Source organism: Cyanistes caeruleus, chromosome 26, assembly GCF_971803275.1.
Source record: "Cyanistes caeruleus chromosome 26, bCyaCae1.hap1.1, whole genome shotgun sequence".
In the NCBI taxonomy this organism is placed as follows: Eukaryota; Metazoa; Chordata; class Aves; order Passeriformes; family Paridae; genus Cyanistes; species Cyanistes caeruleus.
Window position 1 is genome coordinate 598,612 of NC_141726.1, and position 22,764 is coordinate 621,375.

Here is a 22,764-nt window from a genome sequence, read left to right on the forward strand (position 1 = left end):
GCTGGGTTTGGGACATCCCAGAGAGATTTGGGACATCCCAGCAGGACCTGGAACATCCCAGTGGGGTTTTGGACATCCCTGCATTATTTGGGACATCCCAGCGGGATCTGGGACATCCCAGCAGGATTTGGGACATCCCAGTGAGATCTGGGACATCCCAGTGGGGTTTGGGACATCCCTGCAATATCTGGGACATCCCAGCAGGATCTGGGACATCCCAGCAGGATTTGGGACATCGATGCTGTTGGGCTGTGCAGGATCCTTTGTTTCCCAGATTCCCTGAGCTGAGGGAAGCTCAGGATTCTCCTCTGCCGTCCCGCTGCCCCTGGGCATTCATTAATGAAGCCTAATTAGAACGTCAGGAGCCCGGTGACTAATTGGCTTCGGGACGGCTTTTGTTGTTTTAAGGGGAAGGGAGAAGAAGGATTGGTAATTAGTTTAGTTCTGCTTTATCTGCACCACAGCCCCGAATATTCCTCACAGAAACAATCCTGCCAGACAATGGATCGGGAGCACCAGGAACAAAAACTCCTTTTGATTTTTGTTATTTATGGCCCAGTCTGAGGCCGGGCTCCTCGAGGGGGAATTTCCTGGGAGAGGGGTGATCCAGAGTTTGGCTGGGATTGGGGATTTAATGAGCAATACCCTGGGAAATCTGGAGATCTCTCCTTGATTGATGGAGGGGAGGGGTGGGCAGAGAAACTTCTGGAAAAATGCCGAGCAAAACGTGGAGATAAAGGGAGATAAAGGGGGATAAAGGGGAGATGAAGCTCCTCTGTCCAAGGGTTAAGAGGATGTGAATGAGATGATTTCCCCCACTCCGGAGCCTTTGGAGAGGCGGTGGTGTCAGTGCCTCCTCAGCACTCACACAAAGGACAACGCTGGCTTCCCAAATTTCCAGCAAACTTTTAATATTCCCCCAAACCACATCTGCTCTGTGACACTTCTGAACAGGCCAAGTTGCCCCAAAAAGCTTTTCTCACGTAGTCTCAAGTATAAATATTTTGATACAAAACCCCCCAAACCCACAAACGAACCCATAAACCCCATAAAGCTCCCCCAGGGCAGCCGCTGGTGCCGTGGGGCTCGGTGGCACAGCTGCAGGGATGGGCAGAGCTGCTCCCAGCCCACATTCCCAGGGGATCCAGGAGCAGGAGGAGCTGACGGCTCTGTGCTGAGCTCGGGAGCTGCTCCCGGCTGTGGGCTGAGCCAGGGAGGGCGCAGAGATCGAGGCTCTGCTTCCAGGGCAGCTCCAGCAGCATTCCCGGGCTGGGGGCATGGACTGGAGCTCCAGCTGAGGGTGTGGGGACACAGCTGGGCACATCTGGCTGGTGGCAGGGCCACAGAGGGTCCCTGAGCCCTGCCAGGGTCACTCAGAGCTGGGCACATCTGGCTGGTGGCTCTCAGGGTCACACAGAGCCCTGCCAGGGCCACCCAGAGCTGGGCACATCTGGCTGGTGGCTCTCAGGGTCACACAGAGCCAGGCACATCTGGCTGGTGGCTCTCAGGGTCACACAGAGCAGGGCACATCTGGCTGGTGGCTCTCAGGGTCACTCAGGGTCACCCAGAGTCCTGCCAGGGTCACCCAGAGCAGAGCACATCTGGCTGGTGGCTCTCAGGGTCACCCAGAGCCCTGCCAGGGTCACCCAGAGCAGGGCACATCTGGCTGGTGGCTCTCAGGGTCACCCAGAGCCAGGCACATCTGGCTGGTGGCTCTCAGGGTCACCCAGAGCAGGGCACATCTGGCTGCTGGCACACACAGGGTCCCTGCAGGCTCAGCCCAGGCTCTGGGACACTGCCAGCATTCCCCTGGGAAAGCTTTTCCCGTTGCTGTTCCTAAGCCCAGCCTGAGCAGCCTGGCCCACCTGCAGAGCAGGCTCAGGGTCAGGACTAAACCTCACCTGATCACTGACAGCAACAGCAGCTCAGCTTTGCAGCTCACACCCAGCAGCTGAAGGTGACACCGAGTCACCCCGACTTTTAAATTAAATTATCTCATGCATAGGAACAAAAGCTGCAGCAGAGGATTCACAGAACTCATCATCAAGTACTCATTAATTAACACACTCTATATATATTAAGCTTTAAATAAAAAAAAATCTTTCTGGTTTTTTTTTTTTTTGAATATATGCACTCTATGGGATGCAACAAACCTGAGCCTGGCCTGTCACACCCTGTGCTCTGCCCTTTATAAAAACTCTACTGTAATAATTCTTCCTTTTAAACAAATGCAGGTAGCCTAGACCTTAATAAAAGCTGCCCAGAGCCCTGGGGCTGAGCTGCCCTCCCTGAAAAGTGGAGCAGTTCTGGTTCTGTTACTTTGGGAAGGAGGTGAAAAATCTGCTGGGGAGGGGTTTTAGATGATCTTGTTCTCCAGGGCTTCGATCCTTTTGGCCACAGCTTCCAGTGAGGAGCAGTTAAGGAGGAAAAATAACAGGGAATGTTGAGAGACTTTTTTTTTATGTGGGCACAGAGTGATGGGACAAGGTTTTAACTAAAAGAGGAGAGATTGGGGTGGGATCTTGGGCAGGAATTGTTCCCTGGGAGGGTGGGGAGGGGCTGGGCTGGAATTGCCAGAGCAGCTGTGGCTGTCCCTGGATCCCTGGCAGTGCCCAAGGCCAGGCTGGACATTGGGGCTGGAGCAGCCTGGGACAGTGGGGGTGACCCTGGGACAGTGGAGGTGACCCTGGGGACAGTGGGGGTGACCCTGGGGACAGTGGGGGTGACTCTGGGGACAGTGGGGGTGACCCTGGGACAGTGGGGGTGACTCTGGGGACAGTGGGGGTGACCCTGGGACAGTGGGGGTGACCCTGGGGACAGTGGGGGTGTCCCTGCCATGGCTGGGGTGGCACTGGATGAATTTGAAGCCCCCTCCCACCCAAACCTCGCAATAATTCCACGATCCCAGGTCGGCAGCACAGGTAAGGATGGGAGCAGGAGCAGGGGGAATCTGTCCCCATCCCCTCTGGCATTCCCACCTTCCTGAACCTGGCCCAGCTCCTTCCCCCAGGAGCAGAACTTTCCCTCTGGCAATCCCAGCCCACCTAATCCTGGCCAGACTTCCAAAGGATATGTTTCTGCTGCAGGGAATTGATGAGCTCCTCTACCTTGGTCTGGAACTTCACGATGGATTTGCACTCACACGGATCTTCCTCTGTGGGTCACAACAGCAAGAGTGGCACCAAAAAAATGGATTTAATCAAAACCCCTGAGCCCAGTGAAACAGAACAATTCCTGTTTTCTATGTCAGAGACGGAAGGAAATAAAAATATAATTATTTCTAATTATAATTAATTATAATCTGATTGATTATTAATTAAATCTAATCTGATTGATCTCTCCTGGCTTTAACCTCAGATGAACAGAGAATGCCACATTTTTCTGGTATTCCAGCCATGAAAAGTCTTTCCACTGAGCTCTGCTCCTGATGCTTCAGGTTTGCCCTAAAATTGGGGTCTGACCAAATAAAAGAAACCTCTGTCTCCCCAACAGCACCCAGTAAAAACTGGAGGCACCACTGCCACCAAGACTGGTTTGAGCTTCAGTAACCCCAGTCATTGAGGGGTGGAACTGTGAGTGTTAATCAGTTTGCTAATTTAGTAAGTTTGCTAATTTATGTCACTGATTTGCATCTGTTCTTCAAGGAAAATTAACTTAGGCTGGAACAGGAGGCAAAAGATGACTGGGAAAGAAGTGAGGGGTTCCAAGGCCACTCTGAGCTGAGCAAAAAAGGAAATAAAATAGAATTTTTAAAGGGAATGAGTCACAGGCACCAAAACACAACAGGTTTAAACCAGCCAGGACTAACCTAAAGCTGGAGATTAACAGAAGATTTCCAAGGCAGCTGTTGAGAAATACAAACTGGCACTGGCAATCAAAGAAATGCAAATATCTCCTTGCCTTCCTTCAAATATAAACATGTTTACCCAAATTGATATTTTACAAATTGTTTTTCTGAAATTTACTTTTTTTTTTTTTTCATTTTTGAAGGCTGAAGCCTAAATGTGTTTGAATGATTTTTAAGAACAATTTGTTGGTGGTTTCACACAGATTCCATCCTCTTGTTCTTGGATTGATCCTAAATTTTTAAGGAGATTTGGAAAGGAGTCTCTGCCTTGCAATCTTGACTCTGGAGACACAGGGATTATCCCTCTCCAGCTTCTCCAGGAGGAAAGGAAATGCCAGTTTTAGGAGCCTGGAGACAAATTCACCATTTCTGGAGAAGAAGAAGGGCAGGAAGGTGGAGGGAAAAGGAAGGAGAAGGGGATTTGGGAGAGGGGGACACGGCCTGAGGTGTGGGGGTTGCTTCAGGTGACCACCCAAAATACCGACACTGATGTGTCCTGGGTGTTCTGCCAGCTCCACACGCTGGGGACAGGGACATTTTCATCCCTCCACTCCAGCCTTCAAACACTGGGACCCAGTGAATCCCAATCCCCTCTGAAGACCTGCAGCTTCCTCAGGGACATTTTCATCCCTCCACTCCAGCCTTCAAACACTGGGACCCAATGAATCCCAATCCCCTCTGAAGACCTGCAGCTTCCTCAGGGACATTTTCATCCCTCCACTCCAACCTTTGAACACTGGGACAAAACCCCTCCATCCCAAACCCCTCTCACCAACAGAGTTTGAAGATCTGCAGCTTCTTCAAGGATATTTTCATCTCTCCACTCCAGCCTTCAAACACTGGGACAAAACCTCTCCATCCCAATCCCCTCTCACCCACAGAGTTTGAAGACCTGCAGCTTCCTCGGGGACATTTTCATCCCTCCACTCCAGCCTTCAGGCACTGTGGATAAACCTCCACCCCAAGTCCCAGCACGGAGCATCTGCAGCTCCTCCGAGGGCGTTTCCATCCCTCTCGTCCCGAATGCTGCGAGCGAGCCCCAGTGCCCCCTCACCAACACAGATCTTCATCTGCAGCTTCTTCCCGATCCTGCTGATGGTCCTGAAGTCGGCGGTGTAGAAATAATGCTCGGCCACCGGTTCTGAGGCGATCTCCCTCAGCTCATCCTCCACGGCGTTGCCGACCCCCACGGCAAACATCCGAAATCCTGCCGGGAAGGGGATCCCGTCAGCGGCCCGGAGCTGGCATGGTGCCACCCCGCCAGGCTGGACATCCTCATCCTCCCCCTACACAGCTCCAGGTGCCAGCTGGGAATTACCTCCAGGAATTACCTCCAGGAATTACCTCGTCACCTCTGCCACCCCAGACTGCCTTCAGCCAGGTCAAACTGGCCCAAAATTATTTCATTACAATTTACCAGACCGTGGGCACTGTGGCCACAAGAATAGGGTTTTGCAGAAGCTCCTTTCAGCCAGGTCAAACAAGGGGCCGAAATATTTCTGCAGGCAGAGTTTAACCAGAATTTCCCAGCCAATGGCAGCTAGAACAGGATTTTGGAGAGGTGAGAAGGGGCAGGTGATGGTCAGTCCATCCCACTGGTATGGGAGTGATTTTGGAGCGAAAGGAAACAGTGAGGGTCTCCAAAAGAGGCTCAGCCACTGTTAATTAAGCCCTGTTAATGAGCCCCTGAGGGGCAAAGTCCCCCTGCAGTGGAGACCTGGGAGAGCAGCACTGAGCTGAGCCTCTGTCTAAAACTGCAGCCCCCCCAGGAGTGAAGAACTTGTCCAGGGATCATCCTGCTCCGCCAAGAGGCTGATCTGCATCAAACCTGCTTCTACTGAACGGAAATGCAATTTTCCCATTTTGGGTGATATTAATTAAGCCCTGATTTGAAATATTTGTCTCTACCTGTCCGTGCCCAGGCACTGGGAACGTTTCCCTGCTCCCCCTTTTGTCTTTCTCCAGATATATCCAATATTGGTTGTTTTTTCCAAGGCTCGGCTCACTGAACAATTTTGCAGTCTCATTTTAAGCACTTGTTTATCCCACAGCAATAACTTATGGACAGATAAGAGATTTCCTTGCAGGGACAGGAGAGGAGGGAGAGACAAGGCACGGTTTTATCACCGGGGAGGAATAAATTCTATAAATACACTTTATAGGAACCTTTTGTTTTATAAGAGCAGAGCAGCCCTGTAAGATGTCGGAGTGCTTTGTAAACATTGGTTTTTCACGAGCTCCCTGACCTTCCTGGAGATGTGCTGGCCCCGAGTCCCATCTAGTGGTGGAGAGCGAAGTTAAAGGGAAGGGAAGGATCCAGCAATTCCTGACTGAATTCCCAGGGGCTGGATCCATTTAACACGGAGGTGTCAGAGGCTGGGAATGTGCTCAGCGGGTCAGCAAAGGGGCAGCTCTCGAGGCATTAATATTTCATGGGGCTCTGGCACAGAGATCCATCAGTGAGTGGCCACTGAGCGCTTTTCCTACAGCAGCAGCTGAGGAAAGTTTCTCATGAATGTGCCTGGGGCTCCTCCTCAGTCCGTGTCTGTGCTTTGTTTATTGTTTTGTGGCTTTTTCTTGGCCTTTTCCAGGCGTTTTCCGAGCCACACTTGGCCCTACAGCTCCTGGGATTCGGTGTCCTTGTCCCCTGTGCCTCTGGTGCTGGGCTGGGGTTCCTGACCAAGCCCAGACAAATCCCAGACTGGCTTGGGTTAGGAGGGACCTTAAAGCTGCTCTTGTCTCACCATCTTCCACCTTCCCAGGTTCCTCCAAGCCCTGTCCAGCCCTGGGGGTGCTGAAACCTCCGACTTCGAAATTCCCCCTGCAGTTTCCTTCCACAGTTGTGTGGAGAAATTAGACCTGGGTTCCCATTCCAGGGGGGTAAAATTCCACCTTGTCCATCCCATTCCAGGGGGTGGAACTCCATCCTGTCCATCAAATCCCAATGGGGTGGAGCTCCATCCTGTCCATCAAATCCCAATGGGGTGGAACTCCATCCTGTCCATCCCATTCCAGGGGGTGGAACTCCATCCTATCCATCCCATTCCAGGGGGTGGAACTCCATCCTGACCATCCCATTCCAGGGAGTGGAACTCCACCCTGTCCATCCCATTCTGATGGGGTGGAACTCCACCCTGACCATCCATTCCACGTGGTGGAACTCCACCCTGCCCATCCCATTCCAGGGGGTGGAACTCCATCCTGTCCATCCCATTCCAATGGGGTGGAACTCCATCCTGCCCAGCAGAAACTCCTCCAAAGACACGGAGGGGAAGTAAAACCAGCTCTTGGCAAACCTGACCCCAGGCTGAGGTGCTCCGAGGTCTCTGCGAGCTCCAAGCAAGGACAGCCAGGGAGCGCCTCCCCAGAATTAATGATTACAACCCGTTTGTATCCCAGGAGACACAGCCAGGGGAAAGGTCAGAAAGGAGCCCTGGGAATTCAGGAGCCCTACCTGAGTCCTTGGCTTTCTTGGCAGCATCTGAGATATAATCCTGTGAGCGCCCATCGGTGAAGACAATCCCCACCTTGGGGACCCCGGGCCGCGCCCCGTTGATGGCAGCAAAGGAGCTGTCAACGAGGTACTTGAGAGCCTGGCCTGTCATGGTCCCCTTCTCCATGTAGGACATTTTCTTCACCGCTGCTTTGATGTCCTTCTTGTTCTTGAACTGCCCCAGGGGGAACTCCTGCCGGACAGAGCTGGAGTACTGCACCAGCCCAACCTGGGCCTGCTTGTCCGACACCTCCAGCGAATCCACGATTTGGTTGATGAATTTCTTCACCAGCTCGAAGTTCTCGGGCCTCACACTCTTGGAGCCGTCGATGAGGAACACGAGATCCAGAGCAGACCCCAAGCCACCGTTGCAAGCTGAGGGAAAACACGAGAACAGGGCAGAAGGAAACAGCAGCAAAGACCTCAGTAAATGATGCAGGAAAACAGAACTTAATGCCACTTATTGAGGGGATGGGGTTAACCCAAGAAAACCCAACAAGAGATCACAGCAACGCTTTGAAATCCTGCTTGTGAGAACAGGGTTTCCCTTTCTGCCTTCTGGGAGCAGAACACCCCTGTGCTGTCCCCTCCGGGCTGGGCTCAGGCACCCCTCACGTACCGGTGCAGGTCTTGCCGTCGCTGTTGAGGCTGAAGCCGTCCCTGCAGGCACACCTGTAGGTCCCCGGGGTGCTGACACACACCTGCTCGCAGTCGTGGTCCCCCGTGGCACACAGGTCGGACACCACTGCCAGGAGAGGAGGAGGAGGAGGTGGCTTCAGGCAGGATGAGCTTTCCAATCCCTTCCCGCCCAAACCATCCTGGGATTCTCTGCAAAGCTTCAAGGTCCCTCCCACCCAAACCATCCTGGGATCCTCTGCAAAGCTTCAACGTCCCTGCCACCCAAACCATCCTGGGATTCTCTGCAAAGCTTCAAGGTCCCTCCCACCCAAACCATCCTGGGATTCTCTGCAAAGCTTCAAGGTCCCTCCCACCCAAACCATTCCCAGTTCCCCGCTGGCTGGCAGGGACTCACCACAGAAAGCCTCCTGGAACTTGTGGGTCAGCTTCTCGATGACGCTGTAACTCTCCACGTAGTCCACGTGCTCGTCCAGGGGCTCGCTGGCCATCTGCCTCAGCGTGCCCATGTCCACCCTGCCCACGCCGATGGCGAAGATCTCGACGCCCGCGGCCCTGGCCCGGGCGGACACGTCCTGCACCCCGTCCTGGGGCCGGCCGTCGGTCACCACGATGGCCACCTGCAGCGGGAGGGACGGGCTGGGAGGGCAGCCATGGCCTCCTTCACATTCCCGTGCTGTTCCCATGGAATTTCCCGTTTCCATGGAACAGGCTGGGGTAGGAGCAAGGGTTTGCATTTCTAAAACTGAGGGAAAAGGGAATCCACCAGCTCTTCCCTTTCTCTGGAGATCACACAAACAATTTTTATTTATTATTATTTTTTTTAGGTGGAATTAGTTTCCTTCCGAGCTGGAAAAGTTAAACTTTTCCAAGGATTGAATGGTTTCATCAAGAGACAACTTCCAGGGATTGATGGTTTCACCAAGGTGCATCCCCCTCTAATGAACCGAAATTAAAATTTAAGTTGTTCATAGCCAAACTCCAGCTCAAGACAAACTAAAGATCTTCAGGGACACTCAGGACAAGCCCAGATGAGTGTGGGACTTCACAAAGCTCAGGAAATGTCATGGAAACGTGAGATGAAGGCTCCATCCCATTTACAGATGGAGGAGCTGAAGGATGGAAGTGAAACCATCTCCATGGGGAGCGAGGGGAAGAGGCCCGAGGCCCCCCTGTGAGAATCACAGGATTTGTGATTCTCTGGTCCAAAATAAACAGCAGGGATTAAACCCCAGCCCTGCTAAGCCCAGCATTAAAGTGGCAGCTGGTTTAAGTGGGACCCGGATTTCAGCTTGGATTAAACGGAGCCCTGAACCAGTTAAAAGCCTCCCAGAGTTGTGCTTCTGTTTTGTCCCTTTTCCTCTTTATTTTTCTCCTGAAAGAGACTTTGTCACAGGACCTGAATTCTTGCTCTTTGCCAATTCTTCTGCCCCTGCCACTTTTCCTTACAACTGATTTATTGTGACACCGCTGCCGATTCCAAAGGAATGGCTCGGGCTGGAATGCAGAATGGGGAAAGAGCTTCCCCTCTGTAAAAAACGGGAGAAACAGGAAAAATGTGGGGCTTTACAATCTGATTTCAGCTGTTTATCTGCACTTCCTAAGGGTTGCACAATTAAAAATTCCCGGGAGCATCACAATTCCGCAACTGGTGCTTCCAAGGGGAAAAAAAAAATAAATAAATTCAAGTCTTTCTCTTCTAGAGTGGCAAAAATAAAGCGAAGCATCACCTGTGGCAGGTGTGGGGGTGTGGAGTGGGGGGAATGGGGATGGCAGAGGAGATCCGTGGCTTTCCTGGAGCGGATCCACCCTGCAGTGGAGCTCTCTGCCAGGAGAGAGAGCCCTCGGCTCAGGCTCAGCTCCAGCAGGGCCTGTGCAGCGCCGCAAAGTGTGCGAAAAAATCCGGGAATTAGAGGTGAAATCAGGGATTGGAGGAGTTATCAAATCTGGGACCAAATCAGAGATTGGAGGAGTTATCAAATCTGGGAATGAGAGGTGAAATCAAGGGTTGGAGGAGTTATAAAATCCAGGAATGAGAGATCAAATCTGGGAATGAGAGATCAAATCAGGGATTGGAGGAGTTATCAAATCTGGGAATGGGAGGAGTTTATCAAATCAGGGAATGAGAGATCAAATAGGGATTGGAGGAGTTATCAAACCAGGGATTGGAGGAGTTATCAAATCTGGGAATGGGAGATGTTACCAAATCAGGGACCAAACCCTAAATCTCTTTCTAAATCGAGAAGTTCCCCAGGTTTTATCAGCTCCTCTCCATCTTCAACTGAGCCTGAACCCCGCCAAGCTCGAGCCCAGCTAAGCCCGAGCCCAGCTAAACCCCAGACCAGGTGGAGCTGCAGCATCCACACCTGGGTGTGATGGGTGAGATCCTCACGGTGCCTGTGTGGAAATCTGCCATAAAGAGCTTCCTGCCCTGCTGGTGGAGAAAACAAAACTTCTGGGTATAGAGTTGGGATTGGGAATTAATCATGGGGGAAATGAATATAACAGCGAGAGGAAGCCAGGGGAGCTATCTGTGACAGCCTGACAGAGCATAAAAAATACCTCTTAATATCACATTTGGTTAGCCCAACCATCAGGAAATCCTGGCTTGTGGCTTTTTTCCTAGGATTCCCACCAGAGATATTTTCCCTGCATCCAGCCTGAGTCAATGTGAAAAAATGTCCTTTTTTTGTTGTTATTCTCATTTTTGAATCTAGCTCCACATTGTTTGCAGTCTGGGGATCTCTGTAATTCCCTGTCACTGGAAAAGCTGAGTCCTGGTTTTTTGGGAAAGGCCTGGAGGGCAGGAGCAGCCTCTGGATCCTGGAGGGGCTGGCACAGCTCAGCCATGGGAGGGGAATTATGAAAAGGTGAAGCTTCTGCTGCCCCCAACAGCTGAATTTCCCCAGATCCTCACTTTTGCCCTGGGAAAGCTCAGAAATTTTGCTTTTCAAGGTCAAACCTTGTGTTCATTTATCCAACAGCTTTCCCTGTGAATTCCTGGCATTCTGGATCCCTCATCCTTCCACCAGACAGAAATCCCACGTGTTCTGACACAATTTATTGCTGGCTATCTCCAACACCCGAGAATTCCTGAGCATTCCTGAGCATTCCTGAGCATTCCTGAACAATCCTGAGCATTCCTGAGCAATCCTGAGCATTCCTGAGCATTCCTGAACATTCCTGAGCATTCCTGAACAATCCTGAGCATTCCTGAGCATTCCTGAACATTCCTGAGCATTCCAGGTATTCCCAGCCCCAGGAATTCCCGGCCATGCCACAGCTAATGAGGGAGCGATGGCTCATGACGCCCTGGGAACGTGATGTTCCAGCAGCCCTCCAAGGAAGCTGCACAAAGCCCTGGATTTGCTCAGAAATTTGCCAATTTATTTGTTGTTCTTCCCTGAAAAATAAGGTGAAGATAATTGGGCTCCCCGCGGGTCTGGAGGACGGTGGGAGCGGGTTTTTCTCGCAGCTCCGAGGGAAACAAATTGTGCTTTTCCCTGGCCGGGGATGACATTTGCTGCACAAAGCAAGAGCAGAGCACCGTGTGATGTTTTGGGATGTTGACAACCGGATTTGTTGGATTTCTGCTGTGGGAAGGAGCAGGGACCGTGTTCGGTGTTTCTGGAAGCTTCACCTCCCTAAATGCCTGCATGACCTGCTCCTCCTCCAGGCAGGGGATGGGGTCACCCTGAGCAGAAGGGAAAAGCTGCCTGGACATCAAGACTGAGGCAAAAAACCAAATAAAACAACCAGGGAACCGAGAATATGAAGGTTTGTGGAGTTTTCCACCTTGGAGACATTGAAAAGCCACCCTGGCAGGGTCCTGGGCAGCCCCACCAAGCCCAGGAGGAGCTCCAGAGACCTCTCCCAACCCCTTCCTGCGGTTCTGCCTCTTGGATCAGCTCCGGAGTGGAAGGAAAGAGGGGAAAGCAAGGAGCGATTTCCCTTTTCCCCCCCTTTTTTTAATGCCTCAGATAAATCACTCCAAAGCCCGCTGCTCTCAGCTTTTCCAGCTGTCCAGGAGAGGTTTCAGGGGGACACTGGAAGCCCAGGATAATTTGTTCCTCACAAGCAGAGGTGACAGGGAACAGCGAGGCTGCGGGGGCTGGCTGGCAGCAGGAAAGGTGTGCAGGAGGAGAGGGGAGACTGGATGGTGTGGAAGGGATTCTGGAGATGAGGATCCAGCGTTTTCATGGACAGCTCAGTGGAAATGTCTCTCCAGTCTCCAGGAGTGGCCAATGCTGGGTGTAATTGTCAGGCTGAATTAACAACAAAAACTGAGACTGAATGTGTTACAACGAGTTTTGTATTTTCTTTCGCTAATTCCCAAAGATGAGCTGCTTCTTCAGGAAGAATTGAGAGGTCTGAACTTCCCAGAGGTTTCCAAGAAGATTTGAGAGGTTTGAGCCTCTTGGATGTTTCCAAGAATTGAGAGGCTGGAACCTCCCAGAGGTCTTCAAGAATTGAGGGGTTTGAACCTCCCAGAGGTTTCCAAAGGGAGTTGAGAGGTTTGCACTCCCCAGAATTTTCCAAGAATTGAGGGGTTTGAACCTCCCAGAGGTTTTCAGAAGGAATTGAGAGGTTCAAATCTCCCAGAGGTCTTCAATAATTGAGGGGTTTGAACCTCCCAGAGGTCTTCAGGAGTTGAGAGGTTCAGACCTCCCAGAGGTCTTCAATAATTGAGGGGTTTGAACCTCCCAGAGGTCTTCAGGAGTTGAGAGGTTCAGACCTCCCAGAGGTCTTCAACCTCCCAGAAGTTTCAACCCCCCAGAGGTTTCCAAGAAGAATTGAGAGGTGTGAACTTCCCGGAGGTTTTCAAACCCCCAGTTTGCACCTCCCAGAGGTTTTCCTCACCTGTCCACACACAACCAAAGCCCAGAGAAAAAAAACCTCACCTTCCTGCTTTTCCCACCCACCCCACCATGATCCCCAAGCGCGGAGCTGGAGGCGCCAGACCCTTCCCTTGCCCCCTCACCTTTTTGAAGTTGGCCGTGCCGTCCCTGCCGCCCTCGGCGGCGCCGAAGACGCGGCTGAGGGCGAACTGGATGGCCAGGCCGGTCATGGTGCCGGTGGAGAGGGGCTGGATCCTGCGCACGGCCTGCAGCAGGGCCGCCTTGCTCTGGGGGCTGTGCAGGGCCAGCTCGCTGCGCACGGCGCTGGCGTAGTTGATGATGCCCACGCGGGTGGCGTTGGGACCCACGTCCAGCGCCTCGATCACCCGCGACACGAACACCTTGATCTTCTCGAACTCGTGCGGCCGCACGCTGCGCGAGCTGTCGATGATGAACACCAGGTCCGTGGGCTTGGTCCGGCACAGGGAGCCTGGGGACGGCGGGGACGGAGGGGAAATCAGAGGGAAAGAAGGGAAGGGTGTCCCAGGAGGAACCCCTTTTACTTGTTGTTCTTCCCTGAAAAATAAGGTGAAGATAATTGGGCTCCCCGCGGGTCTCAGGGATGGCGGGAACGGGTTTTTCTCACACAACGGCGCTGGGCGGGGAGGAGCTGCAGGTTCCTCTCCTTTATCCCTTTCACAGCTCTAACTGAGAATTTAAAATGTTCTTTTTGCTTTCCTGGGGGGGTGACACGGACTGGGGATGGGCAGGGGGTCCCCTGTCACCCCGGGCTGTCTCTGAGGGCTGCGGGAAACCTCATCCCCTGTGGAGAGGAGGGAGGGATAAATGTGTGGAGTGACAGCAAGGAGAGAGGGAAGAGGGGAAGAGAAAGCTGAGGAAGGAAGGAAGGGAGGGAGGAATGGCAGCACTGATGGAAGGAGAGAAGGAAGAAGGAAGAGAAGGAGGAAAAAAGCTGTGGAGCAAAACCTGAGCTGCATTTCTGCATCCAAAAAAGGCTGGAAAGGGATTTACTGCACCTGGAGAACCAATCCCCACGGACATCAGTTAATGGGAACAGGGCCAGAACCAGGCTCGACACTCAGCAAATGTTCCCAGGTTAAACCCCAGCACAGAACCAGACCCCATAACAGCACCAAAAATAAACCCCGGCAGCTCCTCACAGAGCTGGTTCATGTCTGTGACATGGACAGAGAAATCTGGAACTCATCATTGGTAATTAATAATCGATAATAAATCTTTACAGCCCCATAAATATCCACAGTGAAAAGGAGAGGCTAGAAACAGGAGGCATCAGCAATGAAACAAACGGAATTATTATTATTATTATTATTATTATTATTATTATTATTATTATTATTATTATTATTGTTGTTGTTGTTGTTGTTGTTGTTGTTGTTGTTGTTGTTTTGTTATTATTATAGTTATTGTTATTGTTATTGTTATTGCTATTATTATTGATATTATTATTGCTATTATTATTGATATTGTTATTAATTATTGTTTTATTATGTACACTATTATATATAATATAAATATAATATATTATATATTGTATTGTATAATATATATTATATCTACTATATTATAAATATTATATATTATATATTATATCTTATATCTTATATATCTTATATATTATATATTATAACTATTATATGTTATATATGATATGATATATGATATATGATATATGATATATTAAATAGTATAAATTATATATTAAATATATTCCATATTATATCTTTATATATTTTATTATTTATTATTAATGAATTATTATTATTATAATTTTTTTTATTATTTTAACCTCTCGCTTTCACACAATTTTCCATCTTCATTTTCAGCCGTGGCAAAGTATAAAACCAGGCCTGTTGTTTTTTCTGATTGCCTGAATGAATAGCCCCATTTCCCCCAGCAGATGTGTGGCATCCTGTTCCTTCTCATTTTTTTTTTCCTCTCATTTAGCCTGTCTCTGTCAGTGCTCTGTTAATATTTGATTTCTGCAGGGCCCAGGGAGTTCCTGTCATAAAGGAGATTTCTGTGGACAGATTTTTAAATGGGAGCTTTTGGGCCAACAAATGTGCTCCAAAATGATGACATAAATATTGCAGCTGGTCCTCGGTGTGAGATGTAATGGGGCTTTCAGTCTTTGAGGCAGATAAAAATAAATCCCCCGCGATGGATCCCTAAAGGAAATGATCAGGTTTGTTTCCTGAGAGGCATCGAGGCAGAATCTGCCCCAGAAAGGTGTGGGAAGGGGAGAGCAAAGCAGGCATTGGTCACTTTGTCTAATTCCCACTAAAATCTCATCTGGATGAATTTAATTTTCCCCCCACTGTTCTCTGCAGAGGAAGGAAAGCTCCCTGGGAGATCCATCTGCAGCACTGGAAATCCCTTCTCCAGGGGCTGCCTGTGCCCCGTTTACAGGTGAGAAATGAAGGTCCAGGGAAAGGCTCAAAGCCTTGCAATTAATTCCTCCAGAAATAAATCACAAATCCCCATTTGTGCTGATGAATCATCCCTGTATTTAGTGACAAACCAAGCGGGAAAAGTTATTTTATTTCCCTAAGAACAGCTGGAGCCAATAGAAATTTTGAAGTCTATCTATTTTATTTATTTCTGCTCTGTGATTTGGCCCTAAATGACATTTTTTAACCTCTTTTTATGAGAGTGGGGTTTATTTCAGAGAAGAGTAAAGAAGGGAGATCAGGTGGGAGAATTTTGGGATTCCAGACACAGTCAGGATCTGCAGGAGAGGCCCTGAATTCTCTCCTGGCACCTTGACTCAGCACAGTGTGAGAATGTGCTGAAATTAAACCAGAAATAAAATCTTCCTCCATATTTACGAATATCCACATTAGGAATTATTCAGGAATGGCTGAATTAATGCCCTGACTTAGCAGGAAATCCCTCTCAGGACATTTTTAATATCCATTAAAACACTGGGGCGCAGCAGCCCAGGACTAAAAGGGGTTTATTTTAGAGAGGTGACTGCTCTGTTTCATTTCCCAGCTTTGCACAGCAGAAAGAGCCAAATTTCCCAAATTCCTGAGGAGAGAGGGGTCAGTTTGTCTGAAATCCGCCTCGCTCAGCCCCAGGTAGCTCTGCACTCACAGCTCAGGCTGCCCATGGCTGGGGGAGAGGCATCATCATCATCATCATCATCATCATCATCATCATCATCATCAAACACTCCAAACATTTCTAATTCCCCAAAGTTTGGCCTTGCAGCCCAGTTTGCCTCTGAGCAGAGATTTCTCCAGGCTGCCTGGAGCCCAGGGAAGGGCAGAGTTGTTCCTGAGGACCAGACCCTCCCTTCCCTGGGTGTCCATCCCTGTCCTGGGTGTCCATCCCTGTCCATCCCTGTCCTGGGTGTCCATCCCTGTCCTGAGTGTCCATCCCTGTCCATCCCTGTCCATCCTTTCCCTGGGTGTCCATCCCTGTCCTGGGTGTCCATCCTTTCCCTGGATGTCCAGCCCTGCTGGCTCTCATTCCAGGCTGGGCTTTGGAGCCCGTGCAAGCTGCAGAGCAGGCAGCTCCTGGCTGTCCTGCTCCTCACCAGAGACAGAGCTGCATTTTGCTCAGGAGCAGCTGAAGGAAATCCAGGGAAATTCCTGTTCCCAGCATCCCGACCCAGCCGCGCTGCTTGGGAGGTGACCCGGAGGTGTCCGGTCGATTCCTGCTCCAGCTCCCAGCCCAGCAGCGCCGGGGGAGCTGGAGAGGGGAGGGAAGGCAGAGCCCTTGTCCCAGCCGGGTGTCCCCCAGCCGGGGGTGACCCGGAGCTGCCCGTGCTGTCCCCAGGGGATCCACCCGGGGGTGACCCGGAGCTGCCCGTGCTGTCCCCAGGGGATCCACCCGGGGGTGACCCGGAGCTGCCCGTGCTGTCCCCACGGGATCCAGCCCAGCCCCGGCTGCCTTGGGCACGCAGCGGGCGCAGCTTCTCCTGTTCCCTGGCTGCTGCTGGCCATTCCCTGCTGGCCATTCCGTGCTGGCCATTCCGTGCTGGCCATTCCCTGCTGGTCATTCCCTGCTGACCATTCCCTGCTGCCCATTCCCTGCTGCCCATTCCCTGCTGCCCATTCCCTGCTGCCCATTCCCTGCTGCCCATTCCCTGCTGGCCGTTCCCTGGCTGCTGCTGCCCGTTCCCTGCTGCCCGTTCCCTGCTGGCCATTCCCTGCTGGCCGTTCCCTGCTGGCCATTCCGTGCTGGCCATTCCCTGGCTGCTGCTGGCCATTCCCTGCTGGCCATTCCCTGCTGGCCATTCCGTGCTGGCCATTCCCTGCTGGCCATTCCGTGCTGGCCATTCCGTGCTGGCCATTCCCTGGCTGCTGCTGGCCATTCCCTGCTGGCCATTCCCTGCTGGCCATTCCGTGCTGGCCATTCCCTGCTGGCCATTCCCTGCTGGCCATTCCGTGCTGGCCATTCCCTGCTGGCCATTCCCTGCTGGCCATTCCCTGCTGGCTGTTCCCTGCTGGCCATTCCCTGCTGGCCATTCCCTGCTGGCCATTCCCTGGCTGCTGCTGGCCATTCCCTGCTGGCCATTCCCTGCTGCCCATTCCCTGCTCCCTCCCCGGCCCAGGACCCCCGGCCCAGGACCCCCGGCCCCACTCACCGCGGGGCTGCGGAGGGGCCCCGCAGGCGCCCAGGCTGTGCAGGAGCAGCAGCAGCAGCAGCAGCAGCGGGGCACAGCGGATCCCGGCCATGGCCGTGCCGGAGCCGGGCTGGGAGTGCGGCCCGGGGGGCTGGCCCCGGGTATTAACCTGCCCTTCCCGGAGGCTCCGAGCCAGCCCCCGCCACGCCGGGCCCGGGGGGGCAGCGAGGGGAGAGGGGCAGGCGGAGGGAGCGGGAGGAGATGCTGCTGCAGGGTGGGGAGGGGGCGATGGGCAGCCCTGCCCTGCCGGCCCCCAGCCCCCCACAATGGCCCCATTGCTGCCGAGGGCCCGGGGAGCTCCGCAGGGCCCCGGGGCGGGGGAAGGTGGGGAATGTGGGGCTGGAACAGAGGCGGCAGTGAGAGAGAGCAGCCCCGGGAGCCGGGGTGGGGCTGTCGGGCAGCGGCTGCTGCCGGCAGGGCAGGGGGAGCGAGGGGACAGCGCCGGTGTCACACGGGAACCTCCGTCCCCACCTGTGCTGCCCTGCTCTGAGTCTCCATCTGCCCTGTCCTGCCCTGTCCTGTCCCCTCCTGCCCTGCCCTGTCCTGCCCTGTCCTGTCCTGTCCCCTCCTGCCCTGCCCTGTCCTGCCCTGTCCTGGGTCCTCACCTGTCCCTGTCCCTGTCCCTGTCCCTGTCCCTGTCCCTGTCCCTGTCCCGTCCCTGTCCCTGTCCCTGTCCCTGTCCCTGTCCCATCCCTGTCCCTGTCCCTGTCCCTGTCCCTGTCCCTGTCCCTGTCCCATCCCTGTCCCTGTCCCTGTCCCTGTCCCCTGTCCCTGTCCCTGTCCCCTGTCCCCTGCCATGTCCTGTCCCCTCCTGTCCCTCCGGGTCCCCACCTGTCCAAGCCCGGGACAGAATCGGGTGGGCTCAGGGGTTTTGCTGTCCCCGGGAGAAGCTCAGGAAAGCCGAGGAGGCTTTGGGAGCAGGGCTGGATGCTCGGGATGCAGAATCTTCCTGCAGGGAACAGGAGCTCCTGTGTGGGGGAGCGGGGAGAGGGCTCCAGAGACAGACGGACAGACAGACAGGAGAGGCTGGGGACGGACAGACAGACAGGAGAGGCTGGGGACAGACAGACAGACGGACAGGAGAGGCTGGGGACGGACAGACAGGAGAGGCTGGGGACGGACGGACAGACGGACAGGAGAGGCTGGGGACGGACGGACAGACGGACAGGAGAGGCTGGGGACGGACAGACGGACAGACGGACAGCCAGCCGCGGGGCAGCGCCCGGCTCCGGACACACGAGGGAGATGCGGCTCCTGAACGCACCGGCCTCAGTCTCAGGCTGAGGGTGCCGCGGATGAGGCAGCCGATGATGCTCCTCTGCTGATGAGGCAGCCGATGTTCCTCCGCGGAGGAGCCGCGGGGAGGTTGGGCAGCGGGGGAAGAGAGCTTTAATGATGCCTTTGTGGCAAAGCAGAGCATCTCTTTGATTAAAGCCCTTCTCCTCGCTCGGATTGGGTTCTGCTCACCTTTTCCAGCAGCACATCCTTGGATCCCTCATCCATTTAATCTGCATTGTGTGAGTGCAGGGCCATGCAAAGCCCCTTTAACTCAAAGCCCACTTTCTCTTCCCTTTTCCAGAGTCTCTCTTTCCCCCAAAAGCTCTTCAGCAGCCTGGGAGCTGCTGGGGAGAAAGGCTCTTTGATGAGAGGAAAAAAGGACCTGTCCTCACTGAAGCTCCCAGGCTCCTCTGAACTCTTTAACATTAAAAATGTTAATTAAAATGCCAAAATCTGGCCATGTTCTCATGCAAAATCAGCATGGATTTGTCCCACTGTCTTCCTACAGCACCAGTGCCAGCTCTGGAGCTGACAGCTCTGGGGAGCCAGGAGGAGGAAATGCTCCAGGTGAGGGATGGAGCAGCTCTGCCATGAGGAAAGGCAGGATTGGGGTTGTTCAGAGGGGAGAAGGTTTGGGGTGACCTCACTGAGACCTCCCCGTGCCTGAAGGAGCTGCAGGAAAGGTGGAGAAAGACTTTGGACAAGGGATGGAGGAACAGGGCACAGGGAATGGCTTTAAACTGAATTAGAGTGGGATTAGATGGGATCCTGTGATGGAATTGTTCCCTGGGAGGGTGGGGAGGGGCTGGGCTGGAATTGCCAGAGCAGCTGTGGCTGTCCCTGGATCCCTGGCAGTGCCCAAGGCCAGGCTGGACATTGGGGCTGGAGCAGCCAGGGACAGTGGGGGTGACCCTGGGGACAGCGGGAGGTGTCCCTGCCATGGCTGGGCTGGGATGGGACAGGATTTTTTCCCTTTCCCTTCCTCTGTGGATGCTTTCATGGATTTATTTATAAAGTCAGGGATTTAGGGCAGTGCAAACACAGCAGTCCCCTCCCGTGTTCACACACACAGCTTGCTCCCCAAACTCCTAAACCTGCCCCACCCATTTATGGACCATCAGGGCCCAGAGTGAAATAACACCTGAAATTTGGGAGATTTTGCCCAGGACCCGTCTGGGCTGGGGTTTTTCTGTTTTCCTGCCCTGCACACAAGGATCTCTTGGTGCAGACAGCACTTGCTCCCCGTGAATGGGGATCATTCAGACTCCTCCATAAATGAAGCCTCTATGGCTGTTCTTGCGGGGAAAATATAAAGTTGCTCTGTGTCATTCTGCTGTTAATTAGCAAAGATAAATACATTTCAGGTGGGAATTTTCACCAGCAGAGCTTGTGGCACATAAGCAGCATTAAAGCCTTGGAAAGAGGGCGAGAGGCAAAGGTGTGCTGGGAGCTCTGGGGCTGCATTGATGCCTCTGGAAAAGCAGTGTTTATTTTTAAAATATGAAACATCATTTCTCCCCAGGCCCCCGAGAAGGAGAACACTGGAGTCAATATTTCAGGAGGAAAATGTGCATTTCGAGCTCTTCCCCAGCCTGCAAGGTAAACACAGGAACCGTGGACGGCCCGTGCTGGCCCCAGCGTGGCCCTGCTGCTGTTGTGGCCTTCACGTGTCCTGGCCTCTCCTCCAAGCCCTCAAATCCATGGATCCTGACTCCAAAGGTGCTGCTTTCAAACACCAAATCCACACTTCCCCTTCACTGATGGAGAACCAGAAAATTCTGGTCCCATCTTGCTCCTGCTGAAGGCAAAAGGTTCAGAATCCCCTGTGATGGTCATTGGTGAGGGCACACCTGGAATTTTGGGGGCAGTTTTGGAAAAGAAGGACATGGAGTGGCTGGAGCGAGTCCAGGGCAGGGAACAGAGCTGGGAGGGGGCTGGAGAATTCCTGAGGGAGCTGGGAAGGGGCTGGAGAGTTCCTGAGGGAGCTGGGAAGGGGCTGGAGAATCCCTGAGGGAGCTGAGAAGGGGCTGGAGAATTCCTGAGGGAGCTGGGAAGGGGCTCAGGCTGGAGCAAAGGAGGCTCAGGGGGAATTTCTGGCTCTGCACAAGTCCCTGGCAGGAGGGGACAGCCGGGGGGGTCGGGCTCTGCTGCCAGGAACAGGGACAGGAGGAGAGGGAACGGTCCCAGGCTGGGCCAGGGGAGGCTCAGGGGGGATATTTGGGAACATTTTCTCAGGGAAAGGGCTGTGAGGCATTGGCTCAGGTGGAATCAGGGATGTGGTGGGTCCCCATCCCTGGAATGTCCTAAGAGGGTGTGGAGGTGGCCCTTGGGGACGTGGCCAGTGGTGGCCCTGGTGGTGCTGGGTGACAGAAGGACTTGGAGATCCCAGGGGTCCTTTCCAGCCTGAGGAATTCTGTGACTCCAAGACTCCAGAGTGAACAAACAAACAATGTAAATGCAGATCTTCCTCCATCACAGCCCTTCCCAGGAATGCTGATCAGCTGGGAACAGCCAGGGAAAGCAAGACTGGATTTTCCAGGGGACTGACAGCTCTTGTTTAGAGGCGGCACCGCACTCGTGCCATTCGTTCTGCTCGAGTTTTAGTTCAAAACTGAATTTGAGCTTGGGATTTCCATATTTCCAATAAACACCCCCTGATTGCATTTAATGTCTCGCTATAAATTTCACCCTGCAGCCAGCCCAAGCGTTAAAATCAAAATGCAGCAGCAGTCCCTGAGGCACTGCCATGGAAATGACCCAGAAAAATGGGAAGGGAAAAAGGGAAATCAGGAATCTCAAGACGTTCCCAAACTTCCAGTGGAGGCCAGATAAGGAAATCACCTCAGGTTGGACCAGGAGAGGTTTGAATGGGCATTAAGGAAAATTTCATCATGGTCAGGAATTGGCACAGACTGCCCAGGGCAGTGATGGAGTCAAACTGGAACTGCTCAAAAAACGTGTGGGTTGGGCACTTTAGGATGTGGTTTAGTGGTGGCCGTGGCTGGACATGAGGATCTTAAAGCCTTTTTCCAACCTGAACAATGCCACGAGTTACACACTGGATTTTTCTTTATTTTTTGTAGCCCTGGACCAGAAATTCTTCTCCCAGGGGATCTGGAGGGTGCCTGAGTTCCACAGGTGAGGCAGAATAAAAAGGCTGGGAAGGGAGCAGCGGCCAAACTCTGAGTTGTTTGCTGTTGGTTTTTATTTCATTCCAAAGAAACCTGGGACTTGTAGTAAACACAGCTCTGCTGCCCTCCAGCCTCCAGAAAGCTCCAAGGTTTTACAAAATGCTCCAAAACTTCTGCCTATTTCTGGCTCCCTTTGATGTTCCAGGTGAGTGCTCCAAGCTGGATTCCCACTCCACTTTTCACCCCGCAGAGAAATGATGACAAAAGCTCCAATTCTTGTGTTTTACCCCCCTAATGTCTTTATTTTGGTTTGAGGGATGGAGGGACCCCCTCCCAACCTCCTGCATCCCCATTTCCCACCCTGGCAACACGGAATGACAGCAGTGGGGGCAGAGCAAAGCATCCAACAGATGATGCTGGGGAGGCAGGAGTGGCTTTGAAAATAACCCCTGCACCGAGTCAGGATCAAAGGAAATTCTGTTTATCCTTCCAGCTGCAAAGGGCTGGCAAATATCCCTGGGGCTGCTGCTGGAAATAGCAAAAGCTGTTTATGGCTGGGCCTTGTTTGTGTGTTTTATGGGTCACACTGATTTCACAGGGATCGATTTTTGTTTGCTCCCCGTGCCCACACCTTCCCCTGGGACCGAGCTGCCTCCTGGGCACGGCTCCTGCCTCTCCTGCTGACCACTGCAGGGCTCAGCTCCTCCATCCATGCCTGGAATTCTCCTCCTGTGCAATTCCTGCCTGGCCCAGGCAGCAGCCAGCCTGCTCCTGTGGCCTGAGCAAGGGATGTGTGGAACGTTCAGCAACCAGTTTAATTCATAATTCAAAATCATTTTTAATCTGTCCACAGAATAAAGCAGGAGGCT

The 22,764-nt window shown here is 52.8% G+C and overlaps 1 protein-coding gene across 1 annotated transcript; it reads right to left on the minus strand.

Moving 5' to 3' along the window:
• Positions 1 to 771: 771 nt before the first annotated feature.
• MATN1 (matrilin 1) lies at positions 772 to 17,558 on the minus strand. The gene is made up of 8 exons (XM_086863467.1): positions 17,448 to 17,558; positions 12,958 to 13,304; positions 8,374 to 8,596; positions 7,960 to 8,085; positions 7,302 to 7,715; positions 4,902 to 5,054; positions 3,074 to 3,154; positions 772 to 2,406 (listed from the first exon to the last, which is right to left on the minus strand). The coding sequence occupies exons 1-8, from the start codon at positions 17,536 to 17,538 to the stop codon at positions 2,357 to 2,359; spliced, it is 1,485 nt and encodes a 494-aa protein (XP_086719593.1). The 5' UTR covers positions 17,539 to 17,558; the 3' UTR covers positions 772 to 2,356.
• Positions 17,559 to 22,764: the final 5,206 nt, after the last annotated feature.